At 42.5% G+C, this 19,351-nt stretch overlaps 1 protein-coding gene across 8 annotated transcripts in view; it reads left to right on the forward strand.

Moving 5' to 3' along the window:
• Positions 1 to 19,351, forward strand: part of LOC138745045 (chromodomain Y-like protein 2) — a 317,440-nt gene that overhangs the window by 237,033 nt on the left and 61,056 nt on the right. For 2 of the 8 annotated variants that reach the window (XM_069902108.1, XM_069902109.1), the window contains exon 2: positions 12,829 to 12,945. The exons of 5 other annotated variants lie outside the window; for them this stretch is intronic. In XM_069902108.1, coding sequence (XP_069758209.1) covers positions 12,829 to 12,945 — 117 coding nt within the window. Of the gene's footprint in view, positions 1 to 12,828; positions 12,946 to 19,351 lie in introns of those variants that run through there. One more of the 8 variants, XM_069902110.1, reaches the window with a different exon arrangement.

Consider the following 19,351-nt stretch of genomic DNA (forward strand, 5'->3'; position numbering starts at 1 on the left):
GTGGAGGGGTAGCAATTGTTCCTGAGCCTGATGGTATGAGTCTTGCGGCACCTATACCTCTTCCCTGATGGCAGCAGCCAGAGCATGCAAAAGTTAGTATATGATGCATCCTAAGGTGTAGTTACTGTTATTGACATTGCATGATGGAGACTCGGCCATAGTGATGGTCAGAGATTCCTCTCTGACACTAAAATATAAAAGAAAAAGAGACATAACCATGGCCGACATAAAAAAGAAATTAATAAATCCAAGGGGAACCATGTTGCTGCCAGAAAACGTATTTAGCCTGATTACTGGGAGCAGTTAAGAATTCAGCAAAATAAAAATGACTAAAGGTAGCAAAAATAGGGGATGAGAGGAGAAACACAAAATAAGATTGTAAAATTGTCTACAACCACATGGGGGAAAATGAAACTCAGGAAAGACCAATTCAGATCCCCCTGCCTCTAATTCAAGCTGTTTTTCCTGATTCCTGTTGAAGGGCTGAGGCACGAAACATTGGTTACCCTTTCTTACTGTTGATGCTGCACTGAGTTTTCTCCAGCACACTTGAGTATGGAACTTCAGGTCCCCAAGTCCAAAGTGGGAGAATTTATAGTGGGGAGCAAAGAAACTGCAGGAGAATTAAACAAATACAATACCTTTGTTCACAAATGACCGGAAATGTGAGGGAACTGTGGGTCTAATGTAAAGGATGAATGAAAGGAAATTAGTGTAGCTGTAAAAATAGAGCTGGAGAAATTAATGGAACTGAAAGTCAATAAATATCCACAGGGCCAGATAATCTACATCTTGGCATATTAAGAGGTAATGATGAAAAAGATTATAAGTTTATTGTCATGCACTTAGAATTTTGGGCATATATACATTATTCATTCTTCCTGCAGCCCGAGAGATATTTGTAAAGAAAAATGATGACGGTAAATGGAGATACACATACAGTATGGCAACAGGCCCTTCTGGCCCACGAGCCCGTGCTGCCCAATTACACCTAATTGACCTTCACCCCCAGTACATTTTGAGCGGTGGGAGGAAACCAGAGCCCCCTGTGGAAACCCACGCAGACACAGGGAGAATGTACAAACTCCTTACTGACAGTGCAGGATTCAAACCCCGATCGCTGCCTATGTAACAGTGTTATGTTAACCATGCTAAGCTCATTGAATTTCATTAAAAGAGTCAATAAATACATTGGATTACTGTGAACATTATCCATCTAGTGCAAAAAGTGGGGACTTGCAACAGGGCAGACAGTCCATGACCAGGGACCAAGGGGAGGTTCATGAATCTGATAGCTGTTGGAAAGAGGTGCTGGTTTTCTGGCTTATGTATGGCTACATTATGCCCTGGAATGGGGGCTTCAATACCCCTGAGTGGAAAGCCCTGCAAAAGGTAATGTAGTGGACACATCCCAGTACATCGGAGGCAAAATTCTCCCCACCATGGAGAACATCTACATATATGGAATGCTGCCGTCAGAGAGCAGCAGCAGTCCTCAAGGATCCACACCACCAAGGACATGCTCTATTCTTGTTGCTGCCATCAGGAAAGAGGTACAGGTGCCAAAGGGCTCATGCCTCCAGGGTCAGGAATAGTTGATGCACCTCAGCCACCAGACTCTTGAACAAGAGAGTAGGACTCCCACTTTTCTCATTATTTATAACTGAATATTTATATTTCTCTGTTTGCACAGTCAGTTTGTTTACATTTCTTTCTCTTGTAAATATTTCTTTCTTCTTGAGTACCATTCACAGTTAACAGCAATTTAGAAATTCTGCCTAGCTTGCAAGACAAAGAATCTCTGGGTTTTTATATAATGTCATGACTCTGACAATAAATTTGAACTTTGAACGTTCTGCCTTAAGGTCGCATTGAGCCATTGAAATCATGGATACATTGGTTGTTATCTTCCAAATTTCTAAAATTTTACCAATTGTGAAGGGCTGCTGCAAATGGGAATGTGGCAAGTCTAAGTCCACAGGAATTAATTAACAATAACTCCTCCTTCAGCACCATAATCCCAAATAAACTAATCCCCAAACTTGGGGACCTCGTTCTCAGCACACCCTTCTACAACTGGATCCTGGACTTCTTGCAGGCCTCCATCAATGAAGATTGGTGACAGCATCTCCTCCTCGATTCCCCCTCAACTCTGATTCCCACAAGGCCGCGCACTCTGCCCCCTTCTATATTCCCTTCACACCCATGACTGAGTCACCAAATACTGCTCCAACTCCATCCACAGATTTGCAGATGACACCACTCTTGAAGGCTGGATCTCACCGGTGAGAGGGAAAATAGAAAGATGGGGGAAAGAGTCTAGTTGCTTGATGCAAGGCCAACAACTCCCTCAATGCAAGATAAAGGAACTGGTCATAGACTGCAGAAATGAGGGCAGAGCTCACTCTTCAGTAAACTTCAATGATGTTTAGTTTCTACAGATGCACCATTGAAAGTATCCTGCCTTGCTACATCATCATCTGATGTAGAAACTGCTTTGCCTTAGACCATAAGAAACTGCAGAGGGTTGTGAAGGTGGCTCAGGCCAATACACAATCCCCTCCATGAACTCCATCGATAATTCCCGCTGACTTGGAAAAGCAGACAATATATTAAAAGGCTCATCCCACACCTGCCACCTATTCTCAATCCCCTCCTGGCTAGAAGGAGATTCACGAGGATGAGATCAGGCACCACCACATCCAAGGACGGTTTATTTCCTCCCATTGTCAGACTCTGAATGAATCTGCTAGTAAAGTGTTGTTGCCTTTGCTCTGTCAGCTGATCTCTCTCTCTGCAACTCTCTATTCTGAACTGACTCTTGCTGTATTATTGGTACTGAGATTTCTCGATAGCCTGCACATGAAACAAACTCTGTCACTTCATCTAGATACATGTGACAATGGACGTGGACTGAACTGAGGCAGAAGTCAGATTTCCAGTCAGAAAAGCCAACAAAAGAGATTAATGGTAATGTGGCAATGAGAGAAGATCATCCCTGATTGTATGTGGACGGTGGGCAAGCTTGAAGAGCTGTCTATTTGTCCACATTTCTCATAAAGCGATGGTATTGAGGATGGGCAAGAGAAGCCATCGCTTTCACTCCTCACGTTCTCATGAAAAATTCCATCGGTTTCATTCAGCAGACATCCTTATCAAGATAACGATGTCAAATGGTCAGCTCGGAGAAGATGGCCTGAAGGGCCTGTTCCTGTGCTGTGCAACTCAAAGAAATTACATCTCTGCTTGCACGTCACTTCTTGCCTGAAGACCTCATTTCTGACATTGGCCTTTCACTTTTGATTGCAAGAGAAGGTGTTTCTTTGTGTGGGAGTGTCCAGAACGAAGGATCATTGCCTAAGAATACAGGGTTGAAGAGAGAGATGAGGAAAATTGTTTTTCTTGCAAAGGGTTTGGGTCTTTGGAATGCTCTTCAAGGGTGGGCAGAAGTGGAGTCTGAATATTTTTAAGGAATGGGTGGATGGGCAAGGAGATAGACATTATGGAATGCATTGATGACAAATGTAATCTCATCATCTGGTTTTAAATGGCACAGCCAAGATGTTACAATTAAGGAGGTTTCAAGAATCGATCCTGGCTGGAAATTCAAGACTTTGCAGGAAATATAACTTCATCTGCAAACTCTGAGCTGTTGAAGGAACCCAACACATCAGGGCAGAAAGTCAGCGTTCCAGGTCAGGGCACTTTATAAAGTAAAAAGGGGGTGATGTTTTGTCCATGAAGTGGGAAAGAAGCTGGGGAGGAGCCAAAAGGTGACAAGGTATTGGACAGAGGGTGAGAGAGATGGTGAGATAAGAAGAGCAAAGCAACAACACACAATGTCCTCAGTGTTTACCTGTGGATTGTTGGAGAAGTAAAGACCAAGAATGCACTTGGGCACTGTTAGACCATATTTGGTTTTTATCACTGATGGAAGCAGTAACCTTCACTGATACTAATCAAGAAGTATGTAGTTTCAAGCCAAATATGCATACAGTATTTCTCTTCGTCAACCTTCTGGAGGTCGAACTCGTGCATTGGAAGATGTCCATAAGACCATAAGTTATAAGAGTAGAAGAAGGCTGATTGGTTCATAGTCTGCTCTGCCATTCCATCATGAGCTGATTCATTCTCCCACTCAGCCCAGCTCCCTGCCTTCTCCCCTTAACCTTTGATACCCTGACTATTCAGATACCTATCAAAATCTGCCTTCAATACGCCCAACATCTTGGACTCCACAGCTGCCTGTAGTCACAAATTCCAGAGGTTTATCACTCTCTGGCAAAAGGAATTTCTCTGCATCTCTGTTTTAAGTGGGTGTCCTTCAATCCTGAAGTTATGCCCGCTTGTCCTAGTCTCCCCTACCAAGGGAAACAACTTTGCCCTATCTACTTTGTCTAGGCCTGGATATTTCCAGTAGAAGTTGAAAACAAAGCCCAAGGTCAGGAGATTTACGGTAGAAGTCAAGTCTGTCAACTATTTCTGCCGGAGATGAACCAGCAGTGACCTCCTCCATCATGGCGTCCACTTTGGATCCAGCACAGGGTTCGGGACATGAAGGACCAAATGAAAGAATGGGACATCTCCTGCCTCTGTCTCCCAACTCCACCCCTCATCCTCGCTTTCTGTCCATTATCCTCCACCCTTCCCTGGTTCACCAAACTGCAAATAGCCCCTGTCTAACCTCTTGCACTTTCTTCCGCACGCTGGCTTTTTCCACAATTAGCCTTGATGAAGCATTATAACCCAAAATGTCCATTGCCTCCCACTGATGCTGTTCAACCTATGGAGTTCCTCCAGTGGAGTACTGGTGGGGAGCAGTGAGAAAGAATCCCCTTCGGAGAGCAAAGGAAGTTCTATGGGAATTTTTGTCTCGCTGCTTCCCATCATCCTTTGCTCCTCCACTGGATATTCCTTCTTCAGATTCCAGCATCTAAGAAATGGAACCTTTTGAGTTCAGATTCAGGACTAAGCCGCCCAAAAGTTGGTTCAGCACCAAAACACCTGCAAAGGAACCAATGAGATTCTAAAAGTCAGTCACGAGACCAGGTTTACAGCTGTTGGCATTTAAAAGGAAAAAGCCAATTAAAACAATTTCAAAAGTGTTGATTGACATGACGCATAATGCCTTACTGCTGGAAGTTTTAAAATGCCTTTTAAAGAAAGAAGCATCGATACGTGTGAAAATGCTTTCCACTCTGTATGTAGACATGTTTTTATCGGATTGGGTAGGAGAATGGTATTGCCTGCAGTGTTGTATTAGTGTAATGATGTCGCTGGTTGGGACACATGGTCCAGAGCAGGACCTTGAAGACTCAACATTTGAATGAAATTTCATATTATTAATTGCTCCTTTGTGGTAAGACACTTGTGATAAGAGTGACTTATTTGTACTGTTCCAAAAGAGACAAGTGCACGGACTGGGAAGGTTCAGAGGGATGTAGATCAAAGACAGGCTCATGGGACTTGCTCATTGGTCAGCATGGATAAGTTAGGCTGAAGGGCCTGGTCCGTGCTGTAAAACTCTACGATTCTCATTCATTATCATCCGATTGCACAATCCAATGAAACAGCGTCCTCCAGTCTTCCGAGCCAACCAGGCATAGCACACAGACAAGCAATACATTATACAGGACAAATATATGTGTATAAAATAATTAAATAAATATTGGTTCGTAACGATTAGTCTCAGATGGCTAGTGTGCTTGGTCGTTCAGCATTCTTTCTTGACCCTATCTAATCTCTTCATGGTACAAGCCTTTGTTTCTTAAAGGAAGAAGCTGTTTCTCAGGCTGGCGCTGCAGCCTTCTTGATATGTACACCATGTACAATGTGAAGATATTACGGTAATGTTCTACCAAGTTCCTGGGCAGCAACAGCTTGAAAGATCATAGGCTTGTCAGGACCACACTGAAACAGTACTGTAGTTGGAGCTATGTATTTTGAGGCCATTGGATTATGTTCCTTTCATATCTGTGTTGATGTGTGATATCACCATGTCACAAGTTGATATCAAATTTTTTCCCATTGATCATCAGGCTTTTCTCTTTGCAAATGCTGCCATATGATAGGCTTGCAAAGTACAAGTTCATTTCAATAATTATTCCTGCTGTAAACTTTGTATTTCTTTTAAACATCTTAAGATCCATTGGCAACTGTACAGCTGTGAATGATAATCAATTAAATTAATTTTCAATGCAACTCAAGTTATTGGGTTGCATTTATTCCTCTTTTTGAAGTATAAATTTTCACCATCTTGGAATAAATGTGATCTCAATGAGAAATGTATTCTCATTATATGCCAGTGTAGTTTGACCTGAATCCCAGTGATAGGCCGGTGTGAGGTGTCAGGGTTCATTGGGGGTTGTGCACACTTTAGTGGATCAATCTCATGTTGAAGCAAAGTGGTTGAGTAACTGAATTAACATCCAGAGGCCTGGACTCTTGATCCAGAAATTGCATTTTAAATCCAACCACCGAATCTGGGGAAATCAAATTCAAGGAACAAAGGCTTGTACCATGAAACTGCTGGATCCATTTGCCAAACTGATGTTCCTCAGCAAAGGAGGTTTGATGGTCATGTAACATTTGACACCATTTTGTTATGTCTGGAGTCCACACCGTTGTGGTTGATTCAAAATTGCCTTCTGAAATGGTGCAGAAAGCTACTCACTTCATGGACAATACACGCTGTGATGAACAAATAAAATAGACTTGGAACACTTTATTCTGCTATAACTGGTCAAAATGAGTGCACGTATCTCTAGACGTATGTCCACAGCAGCCATTCTCAATGGGTGCCACAGCACATTTAAGGAAAAGCCTTGTCTTTTCACCTCGTGTATCACAAGGAAGGAGGCCCATAAACTTTGAGCAGAGTTTTGGGGATGGGGTGGTCCATAACTGAATAAAAAGTTAAGAGTAGTTCGTCTATCGGTCTTCCATATTTCATCCTTCACCCTTCCTTCCAATGCCCTCCCTCATTGCCAATCATCAGTTGTTCCACCCTCCCTTCTGTAGTCTTGTTCCCTTTCCCCAGCCCATGCTTCCTTGCCTGTCTTCCTGGTGTTCCTGCTCCTCCTCTTGTCTTGGCTTCCAGCTCTTGTTCTATCTTGGCATGCAGCAGCGAAGCTTTCAGAATGCTGGCTTTGCCATTTCTTTCAATGTTTGGCTGCTGATGCCTTGTTACAATCTGCACATTGATTTGCTATGATTATTTTTACTAAAGGCTCATTTCCAAAAATGAGGAATAAATGTGAATTGTATTAGTTCTTAGAAATGCATGATGTGCTCTGGGTTCAGAGAACTTTCATTTGCCTCTGCAACAGATGGCATTTTTTAGGCTTAGTTTCATCCCAGCCTGACTCTCAAATAACAGAGCTTTGTATCTGAATTTGACATGAACATCAAGGTTCCATGAATTCTACTGCTCCTGCATTTGTCCCATCGGGTTCGGGGTGACTGGATTTCACTGCAGTTCTGTCGTGACTAATGAGCTGATCTGTTGACTCTGTCCTGAGTGGTGGAGATGGAGCTTCATGGGGTGGATGGGTTACTTGGGATGTTATGTTCTTTGTGCTCAGTCCTACCCTACATCCTTCCATACTGGTTTGAGAGGCTTTGTGCCAAGGCCCTCAAGCTGTAAGCCATTTTCCATTGAGGCTCCGAGGATGTCCCAGAAGCATTTTTCTCTGTTCTCCCGGAAACCTCGTGATCTGATGGAGCTTGGGCTCATTTTGGGAGAGAGGCATGCGATCAGTGCAGCCTGCTTACAAGAGCTGTGGTCAGAGCCTCAACAGTGAGGATGTTGGCTGAGAGGGAGCTGATATTGGCCACGTCTATTCTGTCCGTGGATTTCAAGAATTTTGCAGAAGGAGCGAGGACGTTGCAGATCCAGTTGGTGAAGATGCAGACAGTGACCTAGATGAGGAAGCGGAAATGTGGAAATAAGTTTGCGGATGATTCAAAGGTTGGAGGAGTTATGCATGGTGCAGAGTGTTGTCGTGGTTACAAAGGATATAGAGTTGGATGGAAAAGTGGCAGATGCAGTTCAATCCAGATAAGTGTAATGTGATGCCTTTTGGAAAGGCAAAATAGAAGAATAAGTACAGGGTTAATGGTCAGATATTTAACAGTGTGGAGGGGCATTGGGGTCCAAATCCATGCCTCTGTTAAGGGTGCTGTGCAGGTTGATAGGATAGTTAAAGAGAAGGTCTATGGAATGCTGGGCTTCATTAATAGGGGGATTGAGTTTATGGCGAGAGGTCATGTTGCAAATCTACAAATTTCTGGTGAGACCACACTTTAAATATAGTGTTCAGTTCTAGTCACCTCATTAAAGGAAGGATGTGGAAGCTATGGAGAGGGTGCAGAGAAGATTTACCAGGATGTTGCCTCGATTGGAAAGATCAACAGAGCTGGGACTTTCCTCTTTTGACCGCAGGAGGATGAGAGGAGACTTAATGGAGGTCTACAAGATTGAGAGGCATAGCTAAGGTGGACAGCCAGCACCTTTTTCCAAGGGCAGGGATAGCAAATACCAGGGGACATCTCTACAAAGTAGAGGGAGGAAACTTAATGGGAGACATCAGGGTTAATTTTATTTTACACAAGAATTGTGGGTGTCTGGCATGCCTTGGCAGGGGTAGCAATGGAGGCTGAAACATTAGGGGCATTTAAGACACTCTTAGACAAGCAGATGGATGAAAGAGAAATAGAGGGTTATGAGATAGGAAGGGTTTAGAACTTTTTTTGGAAGGAATATATAAATCTGCACAACATTGAGGGTTGAAGGGCTTGTACTGTACTGAGCTGTAATATTCTATGTTCTGAGAGAGATGGGGGGGACTTGCTTCTCACAAAGAGTGTTGAATCTGTGGAACATCCAGTTCAAGGAAGCAGTAGAACTGCTTCATTCATATTTACTGGTTGGACACAAATCGATAGATTTTTGCATTCTTGGGGAATTGAGGATTATGTCCATAAGACATAGGAGAAATTGGCTATTCAGTCCATCAAGTCTGCCCTGCAATTTGATCATAAGCTGATCCATTTTCCCATTGCTTCGTAACCTTTGATTCCCCGCCTTAAACACACCCAATGGCTTGACTTCCACACAAATTCCACAGATTTACTACCATCTAGCTAGAAATTAATTCATGTTTCTGTGCTAAGCGGGCACCCTTCAATCCTAAAGTTGTGACCTCTTGTCAACATTTCTACATCTACTGTGACCGTGCCTTTCAACATTCAAAATGTTTCAATGAGATCTCCCCTCATTCTCCTAAATTTCAACAAGAACAGGACAAGTGGTGTCCAATATTCCTCAAATGATAACCTTTTCGTTCCCAGAATCATCCTTGTGTGCCTCCTCTGATCCCATTCCAATGTCAGCACATCCTCTCTTAAATGAGGAGTCTAAAACTGCTCTCAATACTCCGAGTGAGGTCTCACCACTGCCTCGTAAAGTTATGGGGAAAAAGGCAGGCAGGCGGAGCTGAGTCCATGTGCTGATCAGGTGAGATCTTGTTGAATGGTGGATCAAGCCTACTCTTGCTCCTGTTTCTTATGAAGGTTGTCTACATGAGATCTCTGATGCCTGGAACACTTGAGTCTGGTGCCAGGTTTGAATAGCGAATCTTCACGCTGGTTTCCTCAGACTGTGAGACAGTGACATCAGTTGAGTGGTGGTGATGGAGGAAAAGGGGAGTGAATAATCCATGATTTGCAAGGCCTTGTCAAGGATTGGAGGTGATTCTCCTTTTGTGAAACACCTTCGTCCTCTGGGTCTTTAATCCACGGCTCATTGAAAACTGTGTGTAGACAATGAAATCAGTAAAAGTTTGGAGCTTGACCTCTGAGGAGTATGTACATAAATACTGGGAAGCATCAACTGAGTGCTTCTGAAAGAAATAACTCTTGCAGCAGAAAAAAACTTGAGGGTCACAGCTGATTTTTGCATGGTTGTTTTATGGCAATTGGAAGCGCTTTTGGCCAAAGCTTTCTTTGCTAAAAAGGTAATCCGTTGAGTTAAAGAATTAGTTACTCCCTTGAGATTTTGGATTTCTTTCATAGATTGGTAATGGGTGGCCTTTGACGTTATCTTGTTTGCCTTGTGCTGATACATTGGCTGCTAAACCAGACGAGAGCAGAAGTGTAACAACATGGCTCTTTGTTTAGTGGCCCAGGTGGGAAACATCATCTGCAATATGCTTTTTTTAAAACAAATAATCAAGTTAATGACATGTACGGCCTTTGAAGAAATCCCAATATCAAGGGTGAGAGACTGTGTTCATAGAATTAAGGCAGAGACGGATGTTGTTTAGGGCATTACATCCACATTGTGAAAACTTTTATTCACAATAAAACTAAATACAAAGGAAAACCATGCAAACAAAGCCTTTTCACACCCCTAGTGTCCATTTCTGTATATTCTTACATTAGTCCTCTAATATATCCTTCAAAATATCATGAATGTGGCCCCTTGTAGTTACTACCCACTCTATTGTTTGAGAAAAATAAACGTTTGACTAATATCCTTTGCCAGATTATGGCTCTTCAAGTGCTCATCCACATACTTTTTAATTGTGGTGAGAGCTTCCACTTCCACTACCTTTTAAGGCAGTCTTCCACCACTTGTTGAATATAAGAGCAGTGATGTGATTTTTTTTTTTGGCTTTACAAGGCAAGAGTGAGACCTCACTTGGAGTATTGAGAGCTATGGCAGGAGTGACAACAGAGCATGTGCTGGGTGGTGTGGATCTTTGATGATTTCTGCTGCAACATTCCCTGTAGATGTTATTGATAGTGGGAGGGTTTTGCCTGTGATGACCAGGGCTGTGTCCACTACCTTTTGCAGGGCTTTACACTTGGGTATTGGTGTTCCCATATTAGACCATGATGCAGTCAGTCAGCACACTTTCCATCACAACTCTGTAGAACTTTGCCAGGTTTCTAATGTCATACCAAACCTCTGCAAATTCCTTAAGAGGTAGAGGTGCTGATATGCTTTCTTCACAATACCATTAGAGCGTTGGGTCCAAGAAAGATCTTCGGAGATGGTGACTCCAAAGAATTTAAATTTGCTCACCCTCTCCACTTCTGAGTTCCTCTGCTTTCCCTTCCTAAAGTCAACAATCAGCTCCTTAGTTTTGGTGGGATTGAGTGCAAGGTTGTTGTTGGTGCACCATTCAGCAAAGTTTTCAATCTCCCTCCAGAATGCTAACTCAGCCCACGACAGTAGGATTGTCGACAAATTTGTAGATGGTGTTATTGTTGTACCGAGTTACACAGACATAGTGAGTAGAGTAGGGGGCTAAAAATGCAGCCCTGTGGTGCTCTGGTACTGATGGAGATTGTAGGGATGTTCTTGCCAATCCACACTGATTGTGGTCTGGAGATGAGGAAATCCATGATCCAATTACCTATTGCAGTGTTGAGTCCCAAGTCTTGGAGTTTGTTGATCAGTTTTGAGGGGATGGTGGTGTTAAATGCTGAACTGTAAGTCAATAAGGAGCACCCTGTTGTATGCATCTTTGATGTCCAGGAGTTCCAGGGCTTTGCATAGAGCCAAAGAGATGGCATCCACTCAAGACCTGTTATATGATAGGTGAACCAGAATGTATCTATGCCACTGCTTGTAGCAAACTTCAACAGGGATTTTATCTGAAGGCTGCACCTGCCAATTGGAGTCAGGTGACACAGGCAGTTGGATTTGCAAAGCTCAGATCTGCAGAAAGCTGATTGGACAATAGAGATTAAGTGATCCAGGGAACTTGTGACACAGGGTGGTGTTAATTTTCCTATACTCAGCAGTCTGGAGAGATGGTAGTTTTTGACTGGAGTTCCATAAAGTACATGCAGTAGTGATTAGGAAATTCACAGCTAACTAGTTGTTTTTTCTACAAGCTGATCTGCTTCCACACTAGCCTTTCAAAACCTTTCATCACTGTTGATATAAGTGTTACTGGTCGATAGTCATTAAGGCAGGTTACTGCACTCTTCTTGGGCACCTGTTTGAAATTGGAATTCTGGGTTCGTCTGCATGTGATCTATATCCTAAGCCCTTCACATCCAAACATTTGTCTAAAAGTCTTGGGCAAACAGAGGAATTTGGTGTACGTGAAAATAAATGGAATCTTTGATCATCAATGTTAACTTCTGTAGCTTTTACACTTCTGGCTGCTCGTTCTAGACACAGATTATCCTCTGAATAAAAAATCCCCGTCCCACCTTAATCCTATAACCCTCTATTTCTAGAATAATTTACCCTGGGACAAATACTGAACGTTAATTTTATCCATGCCGCTCATGATTTTATAAACAAACCTTTATTCCCTGGGGTGTCAGAATGAAGGAAGAATTGATGGTGTACAAAACTGAAGAGTAAATGCAAGCAGGGTTTTCCCACTGAGGTTGGGTAAGGCAAGAACTGGAGGACATGGGTTAAAGGTGGAAGGCAAAATGTTCAAAGGGAACATTAAGGGGTGCTCCTTCACGTGGGTGGGGGGGGGGGGAAGGGTGTGAACAAGCTGCCAGCTGAAGTGGTGAATGCTGGCTCAATTCTGACATTTAAGAAAAAAATTGAACAGGTACATGGACAGGAGGAGTATGGAGGGCTGTGGTCCAGGTACAGGTCATTGGGATGAGACAGAATAACAGTTCAGCACAGACTAGGTCAGCCAAAAGACCTATTTCTGTGCTGGAGTGTTCTACGGTTCTAAACCATTGAAAATAGATATCAGTGTCACCGAATATTAGGTAACCTATTTTGGACCTAAAAAGGGTAGTCCTTTCTACATTGTGGATATCTGTGGTTCATTTATATAGATGATTAAAATGTGTGGAGGGCTTCAGAAAACAATCAAAAAGACACGTGGAACAAAAACAGAAATGCAGGAAGATCTCAGCCAGTCAAGTGGAATAAGACACCAGGCAATATTTCAGGTCAGTGATCCTTCCCCAGATGCTGCGTGAAGGTTGAGATCTTCTGTTTTGATTTTTGGATTGCAGTATTTTATTTTATTAAAATTTCATTTAGATGTTTAGTACAGTAACGGGCCCTTCTGACCACTGACACCCATGCCACCCAAATTAACCTACAAACCCTGTACGTTGTTGGAGGGTGCGGGGGAACCACACGGTCACAGGGAGAATGTACAAACTCCTTAAAGACAGCAACGGATTCAAACCCGGGTCACTGGCATTGTAACAGCGTTGCTCTAACCGCACCGTCCAGTGTGCAGCTTCATTTGTTTCCCAAGGCTGATGTGTCGGGATTTGGATGAAAAGGAAGGGAAATTTCAGTAGCTGAAGGCATTGCCACAACTTCACAAAACTCTGCTTAGATCAGACCTCGAATACTGTGAGCACTTCTGGGGTTCACATCTGATGAGACCCTTGGGATGGGCCCTTTAGATCCAGCACACAGTATCGTTGATCCACTACCACCAGGAAGGAGGTACAGGAGCATCAAAATCCAGTCGTCCAGGCTGGAAAATAGCTTCTTCCCGCAGGCTGTGAAATTGATGAACAATATCTTGTAACCAAGTGAAACATTTTTTTAAATGATAACTTTATTTATGTATTACTGTGATTATTATGTACTGTGTATTTTGTGTGTATGTGTGTGCACTGAGGTCCGCAGAAACACTGTTTCGTCTGGTTCCACGTGTACAGTCAGATGAGAATAAACTTGATCTTGATAAGTTGGCCTCGGAGTAGAGTGTTGGTTCACCAGAACGGTTGCTGTTAAATTGTGCTGAGATCACATAAACTAGGCATTGTACTCCCTGAAATTTACAGGGTGACAGATTGATGTATTTGGAGTTTTCAGGATATTGAAGGGAACTGAGGGTGTAGATGTAGAGGAACTATTTTCAAAGACTGAGGAGCCTCTAAGAGGATACGAGACTGATAGTTTTTTTTGGCAAGCCTTTCAATTAATGTCAGAAACACTTCCACGTTTATACAAAGAAGCTTGAGGTTTGGAATTCTTACCAATGTCACCTTCAAGTAACCAAAGGCTTTGTGGGACATGGGAGTTTGGGGAATTGGATCACAAATCAGCAGCGATCCTTTCAAATGGTGGAGCAAGTTGATGGTGTGACAGATTATGTCATATTTTATATTGTCCATAGGTATGTTTTTGAAGGAGATAGATTGTGGGGGTAGTGTAGGATACAAGCACTTCACAAAACCAATCTCATTTAAAATGCAAGAGCTTAGCTCAAACCAGACACTCCAGGCCCAGGGCCTTTGTCAAGACAATAAAAACTGCTTTGCTGAAGGTTTTCAGAAGGAGGTGAAAATAGAAGAACCTGAGCTCAAGAGACTTCACAAGTAGGTGTTGATTGGACATGCTGTGGAGTAATGGATTATTGTTTTGAAAGGAACAGAAGTTTGGGTCTGGTGCCACAATCTGGAGAGAGAGAGAGAGAGAAGAAACCAAACAGGCTTTCTCAAAGAGAGGGACAGAGAACTGGTTTCTGTCAGCTGGCAGCTTGCTTGAACCCTATTTTGAAGAAGGGTTGTGAGTTCTGAGTTCAGCTTGCTGAAAACCCTTGTGGTCCATACGAGAGGAAATGGCTGGCTAGAGTGTTTCAACTGAAATAAGGGAAACAAAATGAACTCTTGACCTGCAGTAGAAGAGGTTATCATTTGTAAAACCCTGATGGGGAAAATTTCTTCAGCAAGACACTGAAGTGACTGATCGGCGGGAATCAGTTTGTGTGTGTCCAACGAGCAAAAAAAATCTCTCTGAAACCAACAGGAACCTTCCTGAGTGGTAACCAGTTACGTTTAAGCACCAGAGCTTGGTGAAAATTCATAAATATTAAATTCTGTGCACAGTATATGAATTGTCTGAAACCAGTGAGATTGGATTGTGAATCAAAGAACTTTTCTGAATTTATACACACATTACGTACATGTGCGCTTAGAATTAAAAGGAGGTTAAGTTAGGTTAACAGTAAGTTAAAGTTTGATCCTGTTTTTATGTTTAAAGAAAATTAAAAGTAACTTTTGTTCAAGTAACCATTTGTCTTGGTGAATTTCTATTGTTCCTGGGTTTTGGGGTCCTCTGGGCCCATAACAACAGTGTCTATTGCTATTCCTGCAGTAGAGGAAATAATATGCTTGTTTCAAATATACCTCAACCTGTATTTCAGATACCAAAATGTTTTGCAACTTGTTTAAGGCACAAATGATCTCTGGTTCAGAAGGATGTGCTGACTGACCAATTATTGTTCTTTTATACCACACGATATTGACTTGTTTTGCTATTTTCCACTGCATTGTATTGAAGTTCCTCAGTGAACCACACCAATTTCCTCTTCCATATGCTTTGAATGTTCCAGAAGCACCACTCAATCACCTGGATACACAGTCACATTGTGCTGTCTTTTCCAGTGCAATACATTTATTTCCAGAATAGGCTGTGACCACAATGTTATAATTGCATTCTGGAAATTCATCTGATTATTTCTGCGCTTGATCATCTCATGAGATTCCATGTAACTGACCAGTGGGAGACTCTTGAAGAGCACGTCCCAAGAATTAGGTCAGATTGCGCGTGCCCTTGAGTAGCATCCAGCCCACCAGTGCTGGCCACCTGTCCCAGGTACATCCCCTTTAAATTTTGGTTTTAAACTTGCCTCCTCTGCATCAATCATTGTGGTAGTTGCTTCACTTCCTCGTTGCAATGACCTTGAGCACCTGGTGTCTGCCTTCTTTGATCCTGATCTTCCATTCCTTCATAGCGTTCATCTCCAGGCTTGTGTCTCTGGTTGCTGGGCCTCAGTTCGCAGGCTTTGGCGGTGAATGAATTTTGTGCAGTGACTTTTTTTTTGTCCTAGGATCTCAAACTCTTCACTCTTCCCCTGATCTTACATCCATTCATTCTCATGGCATGGATTCATATTGGGCCAAACCTCATTGCTGTGAAAATCTAGTCGGTCTTTATCATAAAACAGCTGCATTTCCTGATGGTAAATATTTGAAATAATTGAATGGTCTGCCAGGCAAAATCGAGGGGCAATTAAAAAGAGTGTCTGGAGTCTAAGGACGTCGGTGAGCCAGTTGGATTTTACAACAACCTCATGTCTGTTTCAGATTTTTAAAAGCAGATTTCAGTTTCTCATGTTGCCTTAGAGGGTTTTGAACTGGTTCTCTTAGAGAACCTCTTGATTACTCATCCAACCTGCAAAACCATTAGAACCATAGAGCAGTGCACCACAGAAGCAGGTCCTTCGGCCCATCTAGGCTGTGCCAAACTATTTTAATACCTCGTGCCATCGATCTGCACCTGGACCATACCCCTCCCATCCAGGTACCTGTCTAACTTTCTCTTAAATGTTGAAATCTGCCACTTTCACTGGTAGCTCATTCCACACTATCACCATTCTCTGAATGAAGTTTCCCCCTAATGTTCCCTTCAACATTTCACCTTTCACCCTGAAGCCATGTCCTCCAGTTCTTGTCGTAGCTAACCTTAGTGGGGGAAAAAAAAGCCTGCTTGCATTTACTTCAACCATATCTCTCATTTCAAATCTCCCGTCATTCTTCGATGCTCTAGGAAAGAAAGTCCTCACCTATCTAATGTTTCCCTCTACTCAACCCCTCAAATCTTGGCAGCTTTTCTCTGCATTCTTTCATTCCTATTGACAGCTTTCTTGGAGGTAGGTGAGCAGAATTGCACACAATACTCCAAATTTGGACCCACTGACATCTTATACAACTTAACCAAAATCCTAACCCTGATGGTCAGTACTTTAATTTATGAAGGCCTTTGCCAAAACCTCTCTTTGCAGTTAAGCAAATGGATCTCATTATCTCATAACTTGGACATTTTTGTCACTCCTGGTGAAACCTCGCACTGTCCAACTAAATTGATGCTGATTAATTTGGATGTTGGCTCAGAACAATCTAGGTTTGTGTTACATGCAGTTGTTTCATTCGTCCAGCCTCTCATCTTTTTCCTCTGCCGCTCATTCAGACATGCCTAAACATATTTAATGTGACTGACCTATTTTTGTGTTAAATCTTCGCTGACATCTGCTGCATCAGCCTCTCTGTTTCTCTCCAGGCTCGTTGAATTTCCTGCTGTATTTCAGCCTGAATTTTATGAACTTCCCTCACATTTTTGAATGTGCTTGTGCAAACACGCGCGTACAGCTGTGTGCACGTTCACGTCATTTCCACATGGCACGAATTTTGTGACAATAAATTCTGATTCTATTCTATGTGATTCATTGTGTGTACATATCAAAACATGGCAATAATGTTTTTCAACTGAAGGGCATCTAGGATTGGTTCTAACCTGTGTCAAATTGACTGGGAATAACTGCGTATAATGGCGGGTGCGATATTCCTGGGATTGTGAATGGAGGGGTAGATGGGACAAATGAGCAGGACTTCCATGCAAGGACCACTGTCTTGTTCAGACCCCCAGACAATGCAAATGGGTAATTAAAATAGAAAGTGTGAGAACGACTCAAAGGAAGTTGGGCTTAACATTTCAAGTCAGTGATCTTTCATCGGAAGTGGAATAAAGTGAAGAGAAACAAGTTTCATCAATGAGGAGAAAGGATGGAGGAGACAAAAGGAAAGGTCGTGCTTTGTTGTGTAGAAGGGATAAGTGACCAATGGGATTATACAGCGGGGTGAACGATACTGTCGATGGAACAAGAACAGGAACAATAGTGGATTCAGTGAAGGTATAAATGAGTGTGGTATAGGACATGGATTAAAAGATGATCATCACCTGGAGTATTACTATTCGGTAAGATGTGTTGCAGCTGTTTCAAACTGACCATATTTGAGCTATTGAATGCCCTTCTGGTGGCAGTAGAGCAGGAAGGATGTGGAAGCTTTGGAGGGGGTGCAGAAGAGTTTCACCAAGGTGTTGCTTGGATGAGAGAATATTCTCTCATGAGAGGCTAAACCTACTTGGATTCAGAATTTATTGTTACAAATGTGTCACAAAATCTGTTGTTTTGCCTGCATCACATTTCTATAAACCACCTTACAAAATAAATCAAAATAATGCAAGAAAAAGGCAAAGTGAGGGAGTGTCTATGGTTCATTGTTCATTGAGGAATTCAGTGGAAGAAGCTTGTGGAAGAAGTCCTTGTGCTGCTGAGTACTGGTCTTCAGGATCCTGTACTACTTTTTCCCAATGGTAACAGAGTGAAGAGGGCCTGGGTGGTGGGGGTATTTGAAGGTGCTTTCTTAAGACACCCCCTCTTGCAGATGTCCTTGATGGAGGGAAGTCTGGTGCCTGTGGCGTCGCAGGTCAAGTCAACAAACCTCTGGATTTTTTTTTTCTTGCCCTGAGCATTTTCACCTCTGTTCCAGACAGTGATGCAATCAGCTAGAATGCACTCCATTGTACACCTGTAGACATTTTCAAGAGCCCTTGGTGACATACTGAACCTCCTCAAGCTTCTTGCCAAGTATATCTGCTGACGAGCTTTCTTTGTGATTGCATCGATATGGATGACTTCCTCTTCAGCATGATGCAGAGGGGTGACTCGCTAAAGGCGTGGATAAAGTGGATAGCCAGGAGAGTGGAGCAGGCAGACAGCTACAGAGGACGTACTGGGTTGAGAGGTCAGAATAGGACAGATGCCTCTTTTGACTGACAAGTGCGCAAGAAGCCAAATGTCCTTTCTCCATGTTGTCATTGTTCTGGGATTTCCATGATCTGACGCCGATTTTGATTGGAAACATGTACTCGTTATAAAACTATAAAGTACTTACAATAGCATTGAAGGCCGTGACACATGGATCATCCAACTTCTCAGCTCTCAGTCAAGGCCTGGTGAAATCCTGGCTTCTCGCATTCTGGCTAGAACCGTCTGCTTATTGGAGAATTCAACCCCCAAGGCCCCAGGGAGCTAATGCAGCATCCTCACTCGTGTAGGAGTTCCTAGGCTAAACTATTTAATCATTTTATATCAACATATACATTGAATATCACAACACAGTGCAGGGCCTTTAGCCCACAATGTTGTGCCAACCAAGGTTTCAGAGAAAATGGCATCAACTTATCAGAAGTCGTCACTCTAGGGCGTGTGCACAAAAATGAACTATTAAGTGAATTGAATAGTATTAGACCTGCTTTGATTGGTTGCTATAATACAATTGAATTTTAAGTAATTTTGTGAGCATTCGACCCCTCTGACACATAAACATGTCATTCGTAAAACTTGACTTGATTGATTGGCAAATCATAAAGATTTACTTTATTTCACACAACTAAATAGGTTTGTCTTTTGAAAGATGCAAACATTTGCTTCATTTAAATGTCCCTGAAATTCCAGTAAAATGTTTGCTCTGGGAAATGCTGCAT

This window comes from Narcine bancroftii, chromosome 10 (genome assembly GCF_036971445.1).
Source record: "Narcine bancroftii isolate sNarBan1 chromosome 10, sNarBan1.hap1, whole genome shotgun sequence".
Taxonomy (NCBI): domain Eukaryota; kingdom Metazoa; phylum Chordata; class Chondrichthyes; order Torpediniformes; family Narcinidae; genus Narcine; species Narcine bancroftii.